The sequence below is a fragment of the Sturnus vulgaris genome, chromosome 10 (assembly GCF_052056855.1).
Source record: "Sturnus vulgaris isolate bStuVul1 chromosome 10, bStuVul1.hap1, whole genome shotgun sequence".
In the NCBI taxonomy this organism is placed as follows: domain Eukaryota; kingdom Metazoa; phylum Chordata; class Aves; order Passeriformes; family Sturnidae; genus Sturnus; species Sturnus vulgaris.
Window position 1 is genome coordinate 14,652,846 of NC_142252.1, and position 21,550 is coordinate 14,674,395.

Sequence of the window (21,550 nt, forward strand, 5' to 3'; positions counted from 1 at the left end):
TGGATTGGGCTGAATTAAGTCAGGAAAACATCATGTACCTGGTGCTACAGTATAATACAGGAAATTTTGTGTTTCGGATATCAACACAAGTTTGTGGGGAGGGAGCTGTTTATAAATAAACTGTGAGTCCCCATCACTTTCCAGATATATCTGTGGGTATATCTGGTTGGTTCTTTCCTTTAGCTCTACTTTTCTGCTCTTGCCACGTCTGAGATATAATTACAACCTGTGTTACCTGTACTTAAGTCAGGTTTAAAGTAAAATTTTTAGCACATCCAATGAAATAAGAGTTCTCCTTTGCAAAGGGTGATAGGAGAAAAGGTAATAGAAAGCAAATGTTACCTAACAAGCCAGGTAAATAACTTCAAATCTGGACTTCCTTGTGAGGAAAAATATGGGGCTAGAGCTCTCTCCTTCTCCATGAACACTCTGCTGTGCTGATGAAAAGATACATCCTTAAGCTTTTTATCTGGTGAAATCACCTAACCTATCCTTTTCAGGCATGGAATTTTTCTGCTCACACATGCTGTCAGTTGTTCTGTGGGGTTATTTCTCATGCAAACCAAAATAGTTCTTGATTTAAAATGTTCCTCAACCTGACTGTTCACATGATAAATGACATAATGGAGTCGCATTCGTTAGCACCAGAAGCAAACTCCAAAATAGAAGCAGACAATTACTAAACAAACATTCTGTAATTATCTTTTCTTTCCTGACCAGCTGAACGATGAAGAAAGCAGCAATGTGTAGAGCTCATGATTAGAGCTGGTCATTTAGGCAAGAAAAAATATCGGACTCTGGTGTATTTCATCAATCAGAACGTGGAGGGAGCTGGTTTCAGCTGATGGGACCAATATTGTGGTGGATGTTGATAATTTTCCCAATGTTGCCTCCTACTGACTTCCCTTTTTATATTTTTAATCTGTCTCCTAAATCACTTCATGCAGCTGTCTCTGGCTTATTTTCTTCTGTCTAGCATTAATAATTAATTCCACTGCTTTTGGTATGCCCTTGAACTTCAGCCACTTCCAATACCTTGATATAAATCTTTGGACATATTGCATTATATATTCTGTTATACATGTTTGAATACTACATGGAGGTGTTCACAGTCAGGCCTGTCCTCATAAGAACTGCAAGAGTCTTTTATAGACTTTTTTCACTGCTTCTTTGGCACTCATTAGTCCATTATCTGGCAACATAACAGTCTTATTCTGAGGCACACCACTATTTCAATTACAGAATGATCATAATTAGACTCTGCTCATTAGAGCTTCATTGCTTCATCTACACATGGGAACCTGTATAAATCTTAATTAAAAGAAGAAGAATTGCTTGTTGTTTAAACATGAGTTTAACCTTAAATAAGAATTTGCAAATTAAGGAAAAGTTTAAGTGCTCTTTTACATATAGGGGAGGTAACACTTACTGATGACTTGCCCAAACAAAATAAGTGTTCCAGATGTTCAAGGAAAAACAGCTGTGGGATTTGTTGGGGATTCAAAGAAGGCTCAGGGCAGTTCCTGCCTGATGCACTGTTGGGTCCCTTCTACCAGTTGGTAAAGCCACACCCTGCCTGGCAGTAGAGGGGCAGAGTTTGATTTCTTTTAGATTAAATGTTAGAAAGAAATTCTTTACTGTGAGGGTGGTGAGAAGCTGGCACAGGTTGCCCAGAGAAGTTTTGGACGCCCCATCCCTGGAAGTGTTCAAGGCCAGGTTGGATAGGGCTCTGAGCAACCTGGGATAGTGAAGGATGTCCCTGTCCAATGCAAAGGTGTTGGAACTGGATGATCTTTAAGGTCTCTTCCAACTCAAACCATTCTATGATTCTTAATATGCCATTCTGGCAAACATTTAATTTGTTGAATGAAGGACCAGTTTCTTTCAATGTGAAGCAAAAATTGTCACTAGGGAGTATCTTGAAGGGGAGAGTCTAAAGTGTAATAATTGTTAGTTCAAAACATTTTTCATATATTTACAAAGAATGAGGCACAACTGCAATGGAGGCTGATGTTTTGTCATTCCCAAAAGCATTTATGACAGATATTATCATTAGTTAACTCCTGATGAGCCCAAACATGGGACTGTTTGGCACCGTGAAGTTTTGTGGCTCTGTGGAACTGAGTTTCTTAAAAACCCTGGCACAAGCCCTCACTGGGGTTTGTTCTATATAGTGAAAAACCAAGCTGAGAGGGTTGCTAGAGACTTGCCTAAAGCAGAGCATGGACACCCAGTAGCAGAGCTTGTGAATCCTGGGGGCCTCCTGCATGCCTGCCTGCAGAAGAGGGAGCTGTTCAAGTCCCCAGGGAGCAGCTCTCCAATTTTCCTCTCCCACTGTAGCCAGGTGTGCTTGTACCTCTGGAAGCAGCTAAGCAAGTCATTTGCATTGCAGTTACAGATCCAAAGGATTTGTGCTTTTATTATGGCTGGTAGCATCTGTCATCTCCTGAAACAACTCTCCAGGCGTGCAGTAGATAAAATTTGGTGGTACTATGGATCAAATCAACTACTGCTGGTTTCTGTAACAAAATAGGGAACATTCCAGCCTTGCCTTCAACAAAGAAAGAAGGTTTAATTTGCAAAGCAATAATTCACAAAGCATCTGTTGTCCTCTTTCTATTAACCTTAAGATTAGCCAAGAGAAACATGGAAGATCAGTCCTTTTCCTCTCCAAGTAGTGTCCAGGGCTTCAACTGATAAAATGCTTCCAGGTAAAGGCAGCTCTATCTTATGGCTATTTTTTTATAACAAGGAGTGGATTAAAGATCCGAGCAGAGCTGCTTCATCACCATGGCCTAATAACACTCAGTAAATACAACCGCTTAGATTCCAGAAGCAGGAGTAGCAATGATTGATTAAACCTACAGTGTTCAAGATCAGAAATAAAGTCAGGGGGATGCTGCAAAAAGCCAGGAAAAAGCAGGAAATACTGATTGAAAGTCCCATGAAGTGTTAAGGGAGCATCTCATCCTCATAATGTCCAGGGAACACATTTATTTTTTTAATTTTTTTTTTTTTAATCGGTCAGTATCAACAAAGTCATTCTGGTGGTAGACATTATTCTAATCTTCCCGATTTTTATATGCTCAGCTGATTATGCAATATCAGGCTGGATATTATTGCTCAAGGATTCGTGCCCTGTGGTTTAAAGATGCAACCTGAAGTGGAAGTGCTGGGACAGAAGTGGGACTGCCTGTGCCCACCAAGGCTGGTGGTGAGAGCAGGGAGTGGCAGGGACAAGCAGAGCTGCTGGCTCAGGGCTCACCTGCCCACTTGTCAGACACAGGACTTTCCCTGGGAGAACTGGCAACCTTTTGACTTTGGAAACAAATCAAAAAAGTGGAAAAATTGTTCTAAAGACTGTTAAAATCAAATATATGGAGTTCTACCTTTTTATTTTCTGGGGAGTACTTGTCCCTGTTTCATGCTAGTACAATAAACACTTAGTTTTTTAGAAGTATCATACAAGGGTGGAATTGCTCAGGTCTTGAGAACAGTGTTATAAAATCAAAGCTTATGAAATTACAAATATAAAAATCAATCCGTTTTTTTATTCCCTTACTTTTGAAAATATCTCTTCTGCTATTTGTTTAGACAAAATTATTGAGTATGGCTCACATTAATTTGTTGGGGTTTTTCCAAAAAGTATTGTCTTGGTAAGAACAGAAAATTCTGTCTCTCTGTGCAGTCTATCTCTGCATACAAATCATTGTTTTTAGCTGTGATTTTCTAACTCCTAAGGGAATTAATGAGTAAAGAAGAGCTCTTCATAATGCATGCATGTATGTGTATATGTCTGTATATATGGTTTATATTGCTTATTTATTATTTATGTCACAGGAGCTTATTCAAAACATTGCTCTATCTTTTTTCTTTGAAAACATTCATCTAGAAAAATTACAGACCTGTCTCTCTGCCTTGTCCCTCTCAGTGCCAGCTCAGGTCCCTTTTTGTGATCCCACAGTGGGTGCAGTGCAATGACCCAGCCTGTGCCAGGCCTGGGCTGGGAGCTGAGGGCTGATTCATTCTTAGGGTTCCAGTTGCTGCTTCACCTGAGAGCTCCCGTGTGACAGCAGGTGAGTCCCCTGCAGGGATGGCAGTGGGGAGAGGGGCTCTGGACAACGTGGAATCCATGGCTCCATGGAGCAGAGCATCCCCACCCCCAGTGGCCCTGAGGAAAGCCTCCACCACTCCCCAGGGAGCTGGGACCTGACACTGCAGCATCCTGCTGGCAATGGCAGTCTTCTGAAGCAGAAAGACACAGCAGGCTCTTCTGATTAAAAATAGGTCAAGATTTAATTGAAATGAAGGAACGTTTTTGGTAGTGCAGAAATTTGAACCAGCGTTGAACCTCCTTTATTTTTTTTCCCCCATTTGATGCTCATTATTTGAAAGATGTGCAAAATTTCTGGATTTCTGCAGTTGGTGGTGATCCAGGAATGTAATAAAGCTCTTCCCTCATTGCCCTCTCCCCCAAAATAATTCCTGAAGATTTATTCATCATTTCACACATCACTAAGTAAACATCCCCATTCCCATCACTGGCCTGATGGAGACTTAGTACATTACTGTGTAAAGCAGAATGATCATGATCTGAAATGCAATACACAGGCAATCTCAGTATCCTTGAGGTATCTCTGCCAGGAGCATAGAAAGCAGTTCAATTTCAAGAGTAATGAGACTAATTTGCAAGTCTCTTCTACTGAGCCTTTTGTGATTTTGCTGTTCTCTCCCACAGTTACAAGTCTTGACTAATAAATAGTGTTATTATATATAATACAGAACATTTCCATGTCTCACTGTGCAGTGTGACTGGAGAGGGTAGACCTCAGCTTGAGTTTTGTAATATTTTCCAATTAGATGACCAGACATTAGTGTTCAAAATTCCTATTTGGTGGAGGTTTGCAATCATGGCTCCTTAGCAACTGAAGTAACATTGAATTAAACTGATAAATGATGCTCTAAAAAAAATATAAGAACTTAATCAGAGTGATTAATTTGTGATGCCCTTTTAGGAAAGGTTTACAGGATGTGTTGTGCATTTTCTCTCTGCCAAGTGCAGTTCTTCATCAACTGGATACACAAGCTTTGCAAAACTGTTTTCTGATTAGGTGTAGAGTAGATCTACTCACCCCTCCCAGCTGATGAGGAAAGACCTACCCCTTTCTGAAAGTGATTTTTTTCACCCTGCCTGCAGTTCTGGGAAGTCCTGGCCAGGCTGGCAGATATCAAAGCACAGATCAGCCCTGATGCTATGGACAAACTCACCCCAGCACCTGTTTCTACTATGCTGGGGCATTTCTTCTCATGCACAAAATACTGAACTTGCAAACAAAAGAAAAACACAACCTCCACACCCAAACTCTGTTTCACCATTCCTCCTCTGTCTTTTCCTCCTTGGATTAATTAAAACCACAGGTTTTTTTCCAGCAGATGGAAGACTTTGAGACTAAGCCTATTCATTTCTTGATGATGAGACAGAGCCTGCTCCATCCTCTCACAGAGACAGGCAGCATGTCCTGCCTCCTACAGGCTGCTCCTCCGTGCAGGCTTTCATGCTGGGCACTGTGAGACAGACTTCTGAGGGGTGGAGGCATTAGGGGTGAGGTTTGGGATGCATCTCATGCACAGCAATGCATGATGTGATGCTGTGACTACAATCCCAAGCCCACCCTGGGAGCCTGCCTTTATGAACCTGGAGAAAAGGATCAATGCTCAGGTCGAGTCAAGGCTGCAGGCACTTTGTCTTGACTGAGCTCCCCAACCATTTCCATCTTTCCTCTGGACTACCCTGACATGTGCCACTGGCCTGTCATGACTTCCAGCTCCTTCACAGTGAAGTCACTAGTGGAAAGCTGCTTGTTTTATTGCCTCCAGCTCCCTTTTCTTTTCCAGTGATTGCTGTCGATTGCTGGCAATCCTTCTGACATGTGCACTTAATCAGTTTGTGACAGGAAGATGGGTCAATGGGCGAGCTCTGAATAAACAGGAAGAGCTCAAAACTGGAAATAAGGATTGCTTTGCTGAGCACAATTCTGGTGTTCTGGTTCCCACTACAGCCAGAGGAAAGTAAGAGAGCAATTGTCAATTATGTTTCTTCTGCACCTCTGTTAGTATGAATCTAGTTTATGTATCATAACAGAAAAGCTTTCCAAAAAATATTGTTCTGCAAATTTCCATAGGCGATGTCTAATTTTTTTTCTGAATTGTGTTTGGCTCTTGTCCTAAATAATTTCCAGCAGCCTTGGATTTCACAGGGCATTTATACACTTGCTGTAAAATCTTCTGATGAGCTTTAAAAGGTTTGATTAAAGGATTTGACACCCATGAACTACCTGCCAGCTGGCTGACAGTGCCTTCCAGCTTCACTCCCTTCTGTGTTGTTATCAAGCAAATTCTTGCCCAGAGAATATTTCCAATTTGCCTTGATGATGACAATGATTCTCAAAGTATCTTATTTGATAAGAGCTGAACAATCTCAGGCTGGCCTGGCCTCCATTAAGTCAACAAATTACTCTCATGGGATTGCACAGTCTTGAGGTGCATCCTGATCCTTTTCCCTGAAGCCGTTAGAGATGGAAGCAGACACCTCCAGGTTGGTTATTTCATCTCCAGGTGAACTAGTCCATCCTTGGGTTGGTCCATCTGCTTTCCCAGACAACATAAAGCTGAACTTCACAGCATGTTCTCCACTCCCCTTCTTAACAGCTTTGATAGCAGGACTGATCTCTGCTTCTTATTCTGCGAGAGTAAGCCACAGACCAAGGAGCAGGACACTTGCTGCTGCTCATGGCAGCCCTCTGTGACCTCTCCCTGCTATGTACAGCCACATTCTCCAGTGTTTGCACAGAGTTATAGACATCCATGGAATCTATGCAGCCCAAAACTTCTTTCTGTTTGGCAAACATGGCCTTTCTAGCATGATGTACCCAACAGTCTGCAAAACACAGACTGTGGGTCCTCAGAGGAGTACAAGAAGCCCAGCTAACGCACTGATTTTAGTGGAGTGGGTCTGTTTAGTGAAATGCTCCTGCTGTTCTGTTGTTTTTCAGAAAATGACATAAAAATATTCCTAGATATCTTGCGAGCACCAAGAAAACAGGTGTTTTTTCATGGACCACATAAGAGCTTCTTGTTTCCTCTCACTTTTAATGTCACCACCCATGAATTCTGTTTATAATGTTTTGGATAGACCACTGTGTTTCCCTTGCTCCATGCTGTCCTCAAGCTCTTTAGGCAGACAGCAGCTCTGTCACAATTGAATGTGATGCTGGCACTTACCTTCCATCAAGGAAGATGATTTTCCATAGCATAATTCCAGATTTATTGAATCAAGTCTTAAACCTCAAGAGGTAAAGTGGGCTGTATTTTATACAGAAAATGGTTTTCCCTGCCAGATGACTCTTAGGGCAGAGTATCTCATCTTATATAGCTACTTGGGCATTTCTCTATCTCGGGATTAATGGTGATGGGGTAATTTAGATTCTGTAGCAACTTGAGATAGCTGGATTTACAGAGTTATCAGTCTAGCCACTTACAGGCATCTTTGCTTTAATTGCTTTTAGTGCTGTGAAAAAGATGAACTTGATGAAGGAAAGCCTTTCCCACCTGCCTTGAGAATAAAGGCTCAGCTGAGGCAGGACCAGCACACTGTGCCTTCACTGCCAGTGCAGTACCCACAGGTGGGATGGCAGAGTGATGCTGTCTGGGAGTGCTGTCACAGCCTGTGCAGAGCAGGAGGGAGGTTTGCTGCCTTGTGGTGCTTGTCCCAGAGTTTGAGCTGAAGCAGAGCAAGGGGTGCTTCTAGACCTGGAAATACTGTATTTGAAGTGCATTTGTTTGCATCACCTAATCTCCTAAAGGAACAGGGTGGTTTGGACATATGGCTGATGAATTGATGTCTGTCTATCTAATTTCTCTGGCTGAATAAACTGTTGGCCATTTTTAGCCTGATTTGAATCATCTCAAACCAACTCAAACCTAATCATGACTTCCTGCAAGTTAAAAAAAAATAGTTGACAGATAGAAAAGATAGAAAAGAGAGAACTGTTAATCCTCCCCTGAGGAGGAGGAGGACACATCAAATGCAACAACATTGGGACAATATGAATCTGGAACTGTCAGACTGAGACCTCAAGTGGGAAAGGACCATCTCCCTAACCAGGACCAGCTTCTCAGCTTTACCCAGTGCATCAGAAATGCCAATCTCCTGCTGTCTCACTCAAAGCCTGGCCACCCTCTCGTTTTTCTCACTGTGTTGGCAGGAGATTTGTGAGTACATCACCATGTGCCATTTCAAGCTTCATTTGAATAAGCGTCCCATATAATAGACTTTTATAGCTCTCTTCTGTGAATTCTAAATTAACACAACTAATTAAAATGTTCCAAAGTTTTATGTAAATAACTAATTAGCATTTGAGAAGGAATAGTAAATTCACAGATGGTCGTGCTCCACTCAGGGCCCACTGTGCACCAGTGTTGGGCCCTTGGTGCAACATCCTACCTGGCAGGACCATACTGCCCGGGTTTCACCCCAAGGATGACCCAGCACCATCCACCCTGCCTGCAGGCTCTGGGAACTCTGCATCTCATGGGATTAGGCCCATTCTCTCTGTCCCTGGCATCAGGGGTTGCAAGAGTAAGAGAGCATGGGAGTGTGGATGAGAACATCAAGGAGGAAGAGGTCTGTGCACAGGAGATGAGGTGAGTGTCTGAGCTACGATTTTCAGTGTTTGTACTGGCATTGCTGTAAGGATGTTCCTCTAGAAAAATTTCCTCAGGGATACCTTTTGGGAATAGAAGCTGCTGTATTCCACACAACACAGTTGAACCTCAGCACTGCTGGGTTCCAGCTCCAGTGCTTCCACTGAGACCCTGGAAGACTGTTCTGTCACACAAACCGTGTGTCCATGGACCACGCTGGGAATGAAGATAAATGTTTTCTTCCTCTCTCATAGAATTAGAGCTCATTGAGATCTGTAGCACAGTGGAAAGGTGATGAAAGAGTAATACCTTGTAAGAACGGGGAGATTTTAAAAATAGATCTGCATCTAATTCTGATTGCCACTTAGAAGTTGGAAATCGTCCCTTCTCTGACATCTGGACTCTCATATATACCAGGAGCCCTACATTTATACAGCCCATGGCACCCGCACATCTAAGTGCTGTTGCAGTACAGAAAGGACCCCCACATATACAAGGAAGGAGTTGCCCAGTTGAGTTTGTTTGCTCTACAAGACAGATTATCATTAGAGCAAGTGAGGAGGGGGGATTCATTTCCCCTTGCTGCTGAACAAGTCCTACAGGATTAACCTCGCCTGTTCCAAGGGCAGCTCTGACTGTTTGCACCTTTTGCTTCCAGAGCTGCAAAGACCTGTGGGAGAGGTTATAAAAATCTGCTTTAGAGTAAGATAAGGGGGTTTGGTGTATTTAAGCAGGTCTCTAAGGAGGGGGAAAGACTGGAGAAGATCCTTGTTGCTAGGACAATTTTGGTTGACCAGAGGGAAATTGAGAGAGCAGAAGCAGGAGTCGGTGGGGAATCAAAGGGTGAGTTAAAAGGAGTGTGAAGAGCCTGGCTGTTTGTGTTGAAATTATAAACAGGAGTGTGTTTTTCAGATATATTCTTGGGGAAGATGTAAAAGTGGGAGATTAAGTAAAACAGTAAAGCTGTTGAGGGGGAGAAAGGGCTAAGTAAGCCTTCCTATTGCGTGGTCTTATTTGCAATCCCTGTCTGCCCTGGAAGCATCCCCCATATCTCTCTCTGTTTATATATGCAGAAAACTCCTGCAGAGCAGGGAGGAAGATGCAAGCTCTCCATCTGGTCTTCCAGACGTTGTTTCTCATCCTGGCACTAGCCTGGAGAGGAGGTGAGCTCTGAATTGGGTGGCCAGAGAGCAGCCTGGCCATGGTACAGGGTTGGAGGCTCATGGGGAGGGGAAGCAAACCCAGAGGAGCCTCATTATCTCATCCTTATCCTGACCCCAGACATGTTGCTGTAACATCCTTGGGGAGCACCAGGTGGGTATATACACAGCATCTCACCCCAAACATCAGCTCACTGTGTTCCCGGGCAGAGCATTTGGCATTTTATCTGTCACAAGAGGAAGGTTGGAGAGTAGCCTGCTGATCCCATGTTTCTTGAATCCATAAGTGCTAGTATCAGCCCTCACTAATTCTGGACACACAGGAGCGTGGCTATAGCCTCTTCTGAACTGGCTCTGCCTGCAAGGACAGAGGGTCAGAAATCACTGCCCTTCCTGCATGGACCCCAGGTGGGCTGGGGGTGCTTGGCAGGGGACAGGCATCTGAGACCCCCAGCAATTCAAAATAAACCCAGAAAGGGCAACTGGAAGGAATTCAAGGTGCATGGGAGGCTGGTAAGCAATCAGGTGTGGTAAAAGTAGAGATGTGAATCATCTGAGGAAGTCTTAGGCTGAAATGTTAGCAGCCCTGCACTTAAGGACACAGCACAGGGTGCTCCTGTGGTGCCTGGAGCCCAGGTGTTGCAGGGGGCACAGGAGACGTGCCCATGTCCCTGTCCCCGTGCCCAAGTGACCTCTCTTGCAGAGTGAGCCCCTGGGCCATGGGGTTTCCTGCTGAAGAAGCACATGTGCCAGCTGATAATGACCAGCATCACAATGTATTTCAGTATTCAGTGCTAAACGGTTCTGCCTGGAAAATTGCCTCGAAAATGTGTTTCAGGATGTGCCAGATAGTCTCATGCTAATTTCTCAGCCAAAACCTCCCATGTGGTGTCCAATGTGATATCAGTAACTCAAAGGCAGGGGAAAATGAAGCCTCTATTTGCTTTCAAGCAATTTATTCTCTTTTTGTCTTTTTACATCCAGCAGCTAAGTAAATTGCAGAGATGAAAATACCAAAGGCTTTTAATTTTTTCACTGCAATTTCTCAGTCCTTGGCAACCGAGTAACAACAACAAAAAAAGAGATATTATGAAAAAGGACTAAAGCCTAACTGTAATTTTTAATGATTAAATCCACATACAATTTTAACTGATTAAAAGTAAGAGGACCTGTTGGAGTACAAAGAAACAGCAGCAGGCTTCAGAGTTCAAGTAGTTGTAATTAGATTCAATTTCACATTAGAAAATGAAAAGAGAAAAATTTCTACTGGTGATAACTTCGTATTTCTGGTATACTTCATCTTTCTCTTTTTTCAAGCTGCTTTTAATTTTATCAGCTTTAACCTTAATTCTGCTTTTCTGTTTCTTAACTCTTGAGTGTTATCCTGCCCTTTGAACTGATTTCTGATATGGTCTGTGTGAGGTACAGTGGTATCTAGAGAGATTGAGATGAAAGATCTCTTAAACTCTTTTTCCAGATGGGCTGTAACACACAGAAGTTCCTGGGTATTTGGGAAATCAGTGATAAAGCTCAGAATAATCTCATGTTCTAATGTTCAAGCCAGAAATCAGAGAAGCCCAACTATCACATGTTTCTCAGGTGCAGTAGATCTTAAAATGTAATTCTGAACTCTGAATTCTTATACAATGAAACAACTGCTAGGCTTACCCAAATCCTGTTATTTTGACACCTTTTTCCTTTTTTTTTTACGATCCAACTTAAGTTTTAAAGACAAAACTCAACCTGGAAGAAGAAAGGAAATAGCCACTTCTCTAAACTCTTTCAGCTTCACCCTGCCCCACACAACACAGCTCTCAGTAAATCACTGCACTCTGATTTCTGTATTTAATGGTGAGAGCAGAGTCAGCACCAAAGTCATCAGCACACACAAAATATTTGCTGGAAATATACATTCTCAAAGTGCAAGAATTCCAGAGCAAGAAAGCTCCTGCCTCAGTCCTTTCAGATAAGCTTAATATTTCAGTTATTACAGTATTTATCTCAGGTGTTCATTATAAGGTTGGAACAGCAGTTTTTGGACAAGTCACAGCAATTTCTCACAAAACTTCAATGCTGGGACTTTGGGTAGTTTTAAAGTTTTGACTTTCATGAATCTATGAACACCTGTGTATTGAATTCAGCTTTCTGTAGTTCTCAGCATGGAATATGGAGAAATCTCTTATACATAACCTAGAGGAGATTCCTTTTTCTTTATTTTCCTGCCAGGCAGAAGCCTTCACCGACCCCATTCCCTGCTGGATTTTCCCCACTGGCACACCAAGGCAAACAAAAAGGCTCTCTGGACCATCCAACATGATGAGGTAGCTGCAGTTTCTCAGATGTGAGGGGTGACCTCTGAAGCCTCGTTCCTGGGGAGGATGCAGCAGAACAATGTCATCCTTGTGCACATTCATTTAAATCCATGTGCAGAGTCTCTCCTTCCCCCTGTGCAGCACATCCCCCGCACGGGCTCACAAAGGGCTGCATTCATCAGGGACCAGCAACTGGTTATAATCCTTCTGAAAGATAACAGGCTGTGCCAGCTCTACCAGGCTTGGGGTAAAATGTTCATCCTTCCTCGCTTGCTCCAGCCCAGGGCCACCTTGGCTGACTCCTGTGCATGTGGAGGGGCTTGAGGGTCTAAGGATCCACTGGGGTGGTTGCATGGGGTGGGGAAAAGGCTCCCTGGGTCAGCAAGTCCTGTTGAAGGAGTTACATCTCGTGTGGGAGCTCACTGACTTGTGTCCCAGGAGCTGTTTGGTTTCATGCCCACACTCCTCCCACAGACAAGCTGCTGCTCAACCTTGCTGCTCTGGATGGGGTGAACCTTCTTTGCGTTTCCAACCTCAGTTTATTCATGGTTGGTTTGCCCTCATTTGTTCCCATGCCAGCACTGGCCATTAGCTTAAAAAGCTCTCCCCAGTGCTGGGTTTAGTCATCTCAGTGTGTGTGTAGGGAACGAGCAGCTCCTTGTGGCATTATTTACAGAGGATGAGACCAAAGCTGCTTTAGTTCTCCCGCTGCAGAGAGGAAATGCTCAGTCCTCCCCATTGCTCTGCTCTTCCCTTGGGCTAAACCGAATTTTCCTGCTGAGTGGTCCCAGGCCAGGCCAGGAGGGATGGTGGGAGCCTGACCAAGCCTCAATGCCAAGGATGTAGCTGCAAAAGCAAAGACTGAGATGGTCGTGGTGATGCAGTCAAGTAGGGAGGGGAGAGATCCCAGTGGCCTTGAACTGAAGCAAGAATTGATTGTGGTGATGATGTGGAAACACTGCAGCATAAAAAAATGAACACAGGCTTAACCCTTGTCAGTTGACCTTAATGCAGAGAGTGGGACTGCCCTGATGTTCTTTGTCTCCCTTCCATGTCTCTGTGTGTTCTCCATTCTGTCCCACTTCTCCTGCTGCCACGCTCCTTCTTCTCTTTCTGACTCTTTACAGTCTTATTCTGGACTGTTCTGGGAGGCTGGTCAGAACCTAGCAAGGCGATTGCTTTCCCAAAAGTAATCCCCAGCAACCACCAAATGCTCTGAGGGCAGCCTAGGAAGAGCTTGAAACAAGTTTAAGCTGCTAGCTATGCTTACAGGCTGCCAGGTGTTTTATGTGGGTTTCTGTTTGCCAGTGAATTGCTTCCCACCCTTACCAAAATCCAGAAGTCCCCAGGATGTTCCCTGAAATTTTGGCTCAGTCTAAAAGCATGTCTGGAATTAATTGTATGACACTCAATGAAGCATAGGCCATCTCTTCTAGTGGACACAAATACAATCTGGAGCCCATTTCCTGAAATTTAGACCCCTGACACAACCCTGGCCCTCTCAGACTTGACCAGGTAAATCAGCTCCTCCCAAATTCCTCCTGTCCCCTCACCGTGCATTCCCTTTCCTGCCTTTCATGAAACCCAGCAAGAGCCAGCCCCCAGTGGAGGTGGTTTCTGTGGCAACTCTACAAGTCACCCTTTGGGTGATCCTAGAACTGCACATCTTCCCGCTGAAAGGACCAGGCATTTTAAGGAAAGCGATGATGGGCACTCATAAATTGCTGTATGGTAGTTCCCTTGCTGCCTGGGAGATGCATTTGTCACCTAGCAACTACATGAGGTGATGAGGAAATAACAGCATGTTAATCTAATGGCCACAAGTTAACATCTATCAGGGAGCAGCCTCCCAAGGCCTCCAATGAGGTGAATATAATTGAGGAGGAAAAAGACACCAAACTTTTCATCCAGTAAGTAGAGGAGGAGTGAGCAGGGGTTATCTTCATGTGTGTGTGCAAGTATGTGAGCACATATCTCCTCGTAGGGGGATGACAAAAGCCTGGAGAAATCCCTCAGACTGGAGCTAGCCCTCAGACACAGAGCTGTCCAGAAAGATGGGTCTCAGTTTTGCAAAACCACAGCAGGCAGGGAGCTCAGCAGGAGGGTCCCAGCCTACCATGAATTGCAGTGCAAAACTCTGGGTTTTTGGTGTCCAGTCCTGACTCTCTTAGAGCAAGTGCTGAGGCTCTTTCTGGCATTCATGTATTCAAGCTGCTCAGCTGATCATGGACAGGGAGAGTTTTCCTGCTGAAGCAGCAGTACTTTTCAGCACTGGCATCCCTCCTGAAGCAAAAGACAGGGTTATTCATGGACCCCCTTTAAGCCAACTCTCTCTCCTCTTGGCATTAGTGCAGAGAGTGCAGGACAGGCTTCACAAATTGCCACCATCCCTTGGAATCCCTGTATGGGTCCAACCAGAAGAAAACATCAAAGTTAGCCTCAAGGCCAAGAGCTGAGCAGTGATAGAATTCAATCCTTTCCCTTTTCTTCTGGAAATAGATCCAGAACAGATGCCACGTGTTATTTTTCAGTACCAGGAGCTCATTGAGGCACCTGCCCTCTGAAACACTGGAGTTAATCCATTTGGTGGCTCTAAATTGAAAGTACCCTGGGTGCTGGCATGAGGGAAGTAATTGTGAGAGGAAGAAGACTGAAATTAGTTCAATGATGGATGACCTCAATGAAGCCTGAAATTTTAAGAGCTACATAGTTCCCAGCAAGGCTGTGCACATTTTTGTACTGCAGGAGCTTTTTCTTTAAGAAAATAGCTAAGAAATTGGTCTGGCAATTTATTGTTGAGCAACACTGAAAAAGATTGGTGTGAAGCAGGACAGCATGTTCAGACCATTTATATTGTGTAGCACATGCACTTAACACCATCATGAGAGATGCTTTCTCAGCGGGCATCATTTCAGGGGCTTGCCTTTCATTAGTGCTGAGCTGAAAGTAAACATTAGAGAACACCAGAGCTTGGCCTGGGTTTATGTAAAAGTTGAACATTAAATAACAAACCTGTGTTGTGCATGTATATCACAGCTGGTTAGACTTCTTGACCTTTCAGCTGAAGCAAAGCCACAGAGGCACATCTCAAGAGCAGCTCAGCTTTGTCAATCATTACAGAAGTAATGGCATCCCAGCATAATGCTTAACTCTGGAGTGATGACTAAACATATTCATGGCAACACCCTTTGTGTTAAAATCTGGAAGAACCACAGTTAATGGTGCATTTCAGCCACGGGCTGTAAACTTCAGTGACAACCTATTACTGACTGCTGAACAACTGGGGTTGTCCCTTCCGAGGGGATCAGAGCTATGGTGCAAACCATCTTCTACCCCTGTTTAACCACATCACCTGGATGGCTCTACAGGAATTGAATGTGCAGTGAAGTTTTGGGTCCCTTGTAAGAAGCATTGGGGATGTATGGGGTTTTTTCAGCTGCATAACAGCAGTACCAGTGCTAGTGGTGGTTGTCTCAGGCCGGGAAGGGTTTCCTTCATCCTTGGTGCAGGTTTGAGATGGTAGGCACAGTACACAGGACGTGGCTAGAGCTACTTCTGCTTTTTTTGTGATGCCAATATTCCATGCAGCATGCCATGAAAGCGTGGCCCCGCTGCACGGACACCAGTGACTCTTTCTTTGTAGCAGGTCCTGTTAAATGCAGCTGTGGGTTAATATGGAACTAAGCTTCAGCAGCAGGAATTTGTGAACAGCTATGAAAATACTGAAACAACTGCAAGGTGCTGACCTTAAATCAGTGTTCCTTTAACTTCTGGTAGCTGTTTGTGCCCCTGCAAACCCAAATTCAGTCCCTGGCTAGCAGTGATTTCTGAGGCACAGGAAACCATTGGGTAACGTGTTCTCTGGCTGCAGGCACGATGTGCAGAGAAGTTTTAAAAGCACCAAATTACCGAGGGTAAAACACTGCTGCAAACAAAGCTCTTCCAATGTTTCTCACACTGATAATGCGGAGACCTGGAGCTTTGTGTTTTACTTCATGGATCACAGCAGGAGCTGGAGTTCTGTGTTTAACCTTCTTCCAGGTAACCAAACCCTTCACTGGGACCAAGCTGATTTTAGGGATTTTGCCGGGGAAGATTCCAACTTTTATAGAATTTAGTTATCAGCTTTTTTTTTTCTGTTATTATTTTGTGAAGGAATGGGGTTTTTTTTGAGGACCTAATGAATTTGGGGAAAATTTAATGCTCATAAAAATTCCAATTAATGCAGAGAAAACATTACTGCCCTTGTCCTTTATTCTGTCTGTGGCTACTGACATGGAAGGGCTTGGGGCTGCAGCAGCACTGGTGGGTGTTTGGCTGCTCTGACAGATTCCTGCCTCAGAGCAGATGCACTTTGCTGCAGTTAAACTACGCTAAGGTGGCTCTGCTGAGCTGGTTTGAAGGATGATAAAAGAGAGTCCAGAGGTTGTCATTCAGCCATGAATAATACTCAGGATACATGTAATCACAGCAATCAGCTATTTGCTTTTGACCTGTTATTTAATAATCACTTGAAGTGCAAAAAACCCAAAAAGAATTAAAATATTCTGCACCAGGGTGCATGTGTGACATGACAAATTAGCTCAGTTTTAAAAGGACATGTCTGGAAGAATTGAAGCTTCTGTCTTTCTCTCTATTCCTCATTTGGGTTTCAGCCACTTGTGAAATTCCACAGATAATGCTTCATATGAAAGACTATAGCCAAAAACCTCTGGTGAAACTAGTGACTGAAAGGCAGTGTATGCACAGGATCAGACACATTATAGAGATTTGGGGAGGGGAGGATTTCTTGCTGTTTACAGTGGCTTGAGCTTTGCATAACAAAAAGAACCTGGTAATTAGGGATTTAAAATGAGATCTTTCAGTTATGCATATTTGATACAAATTTCTAATTCAGAACAGAGCCTTCCAGTTTGACTCAAAGTCAAAAATAAGAGATATATGCAGAGGGAAATCCAAAATAATTATTTACAAATTACATTCTAATATGTTTTTTCTGATAAATAAATCTAAATTCCTCTATCTTGTTCATTCTGCTTTCCAGTGTTATCACAATTCTATACCTGAGCTGAATATTTTGTAGCATCATTGGGCAACTGTAATAACACACCTAATACCAGTCAGCCAAAAAAAAATCTATTGAATTGGATTCAATTATACTGATGAACTGCTCGGGTTACTTTTTGCACAGATAATATGAAACTGAGGCTAAGATCAACAAGGCTTGCAAAAACAAACTGACTTGAGCTGCGAGTAGAAAATATACCTGAAAAACAAGTTTCAGGTTCACATATTTGCAATACCTGAAACCTGATTCTGGGAATGATGTACCACTACTATCTGAAAACAGGAAAATGCTGGGTAGAGCAGACTTCTGGTCAAAACAACTCAAATTTACTGTTGTGTTCACAATTAGCTCCTAAAAAATGAGCCATAGAACAAGAATTTGGTTATGGGGCATTTTCAGCAGATATTTCTGAATAGCAAAACCCAGTGCAGTAAGCAGGTCTCAGACTCCAGCTGGTATTTCCCTGCTCTTGTCTTTCCCTCTTTCACATCAAAAGGAATGCTTTCTCCTTGGCCTAGCTTTCATCTGCAAGCTATTGAATTTATTGAGCTCTTGGTGATGTCTCTGCTGGTTTCGATTTGAGCTGGCTCAAAGCAGAGACCCACAGAGGCAGATCCCTAAGGAGGGGTCTGGTTTCAACCCTGCAGGACCTGCACTTGTACGGCTCTTCCTCTCCAACTTCCCACTCTAAGAACAGTAATTATACAGATAAATTGTAAAAAATAAAACATGCCTGCCTTCTCTGATTTACATGTGTGTTTTCAGCCAGCAGACTCTGGGTCGGACTGTGAGCTTGGCAAGAGGTGAGTGTGGCTTCATTCTCTCACCCACAGCTGCCCCCACCCCAGACTCTTTCAGGGGTGCTGTGCTGTGCCTGGCACACCAGCACAGCAGAGGAATGAGTACTTTCAGGAAAAGGCCATTTGAGGTTGGGTATTTTTTAAAAAGAGGAAATGGAGGCTGGAAACCCTTAGGGTTTTCAGCGAAAACATTGGTGGCGGGTGTCAGTGTTGAAAGGCAAACAAGTGGCACTCTATTCTTGCATCATCTGCATCGCTCCCATCCACACAGAGAAATTTTTAATGGGCTCCCTTCATGGGAGAAATCTTCTCAATCTTCTTCTTACTGAGGATGCTTGTCTTTGTGTTGGTAGATGTGCCGGGGTGGGTACAGCAGTCCCCTCATGCTGGGCTGAAAGTCCTTTTTATTCTTCCCTTTTTAGGTGTGTTGGGCAGAGCGATGAAAACTTTAGCAGCTGGTATGTGTGGTAAGTTTCAGGTCTGCTTTAAGGGGAAAGACTGGCAAATAATATTCTTTGATGGATATATGGAGAGAAAGGCATTAAGAGAGACTGATAGCTAGAGAGCATTGCTCCTGGGCTGTCCCTGTTACAAACTAATGGAAATCATTTATCCATATCCTCCTCACTGTACGCTGACAACTGAGCTGGGAAAAAACGATGGATGATTTCAGGAAGAAATGTTTGAATTTCCAGCCAGCACTCACTGCTGAGCACTCAGGAGTGAGACATTGGTTTCTGGGGACTTTGATCATGTCCAGTGTGCTGGTGGGGAAGCCACAACATTTAAGGGCTATTTGCAAATGATGTTAATGAACACGTTAATGTGAAGACTTGCAGCCATCTGTCAGTTCTGCCTGCAGATGGTGACAGTGCTGTTCCTCCCCTGCTGCCTCTGCCTTAGGTTCCTGGTGTTGTTTTTCCTGGCCGTGCTCCTGTCCTGCGGGATGTGCTGCTGCCTGCAGTGCTGGCTGAAGCGGCGGAGCTGCCTCCCCCGAAGCACCATGGCTGTCTTTGCCCTCAGCAGCTCGGATGCTTTTTGTGGTTAGTCCTGTCCCTGCTGCAAGGTCCTGCTGGCCCTGCTGGCCTTCCTGTGGTCCCATCCATAACCCAGTAAAAAGCAGTCAGGCTTGAGTGGGAGCTGGGATGCAGCCAGGGGCTGCATTGCTGGTGAACAGTGGGGTGCCCAGCTCTGGCATCTTGGGGACATGTCCAGACCATGGACTGGGAGGTGAAGCCACATCCACTTTTCACTGAGCCATACCTTGGTGCTGTCCCTGTGTGTCCCTGTGTCCCAAAGATGCCTAGCTGGGGCTTGGCCAGGCAAACACTGGAGGTGTGTGGGACTTTCTCCCCAGTGCCAGGCCACTCAGCATGCCAACACATGCAGCCACAGGCTCTGGGGTCAGCAGCCCTTTCCAGCATGTGTCCTTCCTCTCTCACTCAGGCAAAACTGTACTGGTCTAACTCAAGCCATCCCAGTAAATAGCTCGACTGGCTAATACACTCTGAGATGTTTCACCCTGGTGGGTGCTGTTCACCCTTAACATTCCCCCAAAAGCACACAGATTTTGAGGACTGGCCTATAATGACTGTGCAGCATCCAGAACTGACCTGGAGTATGGCCAGCAGCATCAGCAGGCTGAGCCAGACAACATCCCTCCAAGAAAAATAAAGCTAATCCTGTCATTAGCCTAAGCCCTTCCCAGAGGACATATTACCTGCTTTCTGGGTGGTCACAGACAGGGAGGACCCACCCCAAACCCACCCAAATTCCTCTGTCCCAACTTCTTGTATCTGGAGTTTGTGGTGAAACACTTTGTGATGCCATCCTTCAAAAATTACATCCATGCCTTTCTTGTTTCCAAGTGGTTTGGCAGCTCCTCCTGGGCTCACCCCTCTCACTCCCACACTTGCCCTTCATGCCTGTCTGCTGTACAGTTGTGACTTTGCTTTTTCCCCAGCTACTGAAGCAGCTCCGTGCCCATTCTCTGGATCCCTGAACCCCTGCATGGCTGCAGAGATTTCCTCTTCTCCTGCCCCGTGCTTCAGCCTTGGGGAAACTGAATTGCCTCCATCTTATGAGGATGTTATGAAGGAAAACAAGCTCTAGACACCACATTGGCTTTCAGTGATCCTACTTGGTTCATCAGAGGTCTTCCATCATGCTAAAGGAGTGTGAGATCAAATCAGCCCTTTCCAGGTTGGCCGAGAGACTGAAAATCAGCAATATTTCATCTGAACCTGAAGGCCAAACTAAATTCAACAGAATAAATGCCAAAAGTATGTGTTGAGTCTGTCACAGGAGTTCAGCTTGGCATTTTGATATCTCTGGATTTCAAGAAGCTTCCTCAAAGGCCTGTCTGTATTTGGGGTTTCTGGCTCAGCCTCTAGATTTCTCTCTCTAAGGCTGCTTGAGCTGGTGCAACCCCATGTATTTTAGGACCAAATGTTGATACATGACTTGATAGTTACTTCTCAAGCTTGGGCTGCCTCCTTGACTCGGCACTGTGCCAAGAAACACCCTCTGGCAAAGTCATGTTGTTCTAATACATTGCAATGCAATCACTCTGTGATGAAGGATCGTTTGCCATATTTAAAATATTTAGCACAACATATCAGATTTGTCTAGTGCAAAAGGCAGCAAATTTATGGCCAGGGAAGAGAAAACAGAAGACGGGGATTATGAAGGAGTAGCAGTGGCAGGAGCTGGTTACAGAGCATTAAAAAAAAAAAGTGAGTTTGCTCATTTGAGCTGTTCTTAATTTCATGGTGACTGTCCTCAGCTACTCTTGTCCTAGCATTGCAGACTAGAAGGATTTGAATGCCCAGGACCCACATGGAGGTTCCCCACAGACATGAATTAGGGGCTTATGTACTTTGTATTTAGCTAGAGAAATCTATTAGGAGAAAGAGGTGATCACTGCAGACAGGATGGAAAAATACTTTAAGAAGCCATCCAGACTGCCTCGTGCCCAAGCAGAATCAGCTCAACCAAAGTCATTCCTTGGAGGTATCAGCCTAACTAGTTCTCAAATTACTGAAGAAAGATGCTGAATTTCCCCCTTAGCTGGATTCCAGATGAAAGCAAAGATTCCCCTTTGTTTGTCGTGGGCAGGTCACTGAAGGCTGAATTCAGCCTGCCTGACCTCTGTGCCTCTGCTCTCTCAGTGGCAAGGGCTGGGGGTGCAGTCAGACCTCTCCTGCTGCAGAATGTCACCCCTGGTCCCATGCTCTGTGCTCCCATGGAGCCATGAGCCCAATTTGGGCAGCTGGGTCCACTTGGGATTAGAATCCCAAAAGATGACTGGAAGCCCACAGCCTGCCTCATGGAGCACCTCCCCACCTGTAGAGTGAGGTTAGCACCAGTTCCCATGCTCAGGAAGGAAACTGGGAAAATAAATGCAATAAAGGTTATCATAGCCTCATAATTATTCTACGTAAGTACATCTTCTAGATAAACAATTGCAACATATTTTGAGAAAAAATTATTTGCCAGCACCACTGC

General features: G+C 44.3%; 1 protein-coding gene across 1 annotated transcript; it reads left to right on the forward strand.

Annotated features, from left to right (window-relative positions):
• Nucleotides 1-17,500: 17,500 nt before the first annotated feature.
• Nucleotides 17,501-20,204, forward strand: TMEM207 (transmembrane protein 207). The gene is made up of 5 exons (XM_088171010.1): nt 17,501-17,536; nt 18,009-18,046; nt 18,466-18,510; nt 18,947-19,086; nt 20,007-20,204. The coding sequence occupies exons 1-5, from the start codon at nt 17,501-17,503 to the stop codon at nt 20,153-20,155; spliced, it is 408 nt and encodes a 135-aa protein (XP_088027136.1). The 3' UTR covers nt 20,156-20,204.
• Nucleotides 20,205-21,550: the final 1,346 nt, after the last annotated feature.

What these genes read in the sequence shown, in the direction of transcription:
- TMEM207 (XM_088171010.1), top strand. Translation starts at nt 17,501, where the DNA reads ATGTACCACTACTATCTGAAAACAGGAAAATGCTGG. An exon ending in TGAAAACAGGAAAATGCTGG is followed by an intron (nt 17,537 to 18,008) that starts GTAGAGCAGACT and finishes GTGTGTTTTCAG; the next exon opens with CCAGCAGACTCTGGGTCGGA. An exon ending in GACTGTGAGCTTGGCAAGAG is followed by an intron (nt 18,047 to 18,465) that starts GTGAGTGTGGCT and finishes TTCCCTTTTTAG; the next exon opens with GTGTGTTGGGCAGAGCGATG.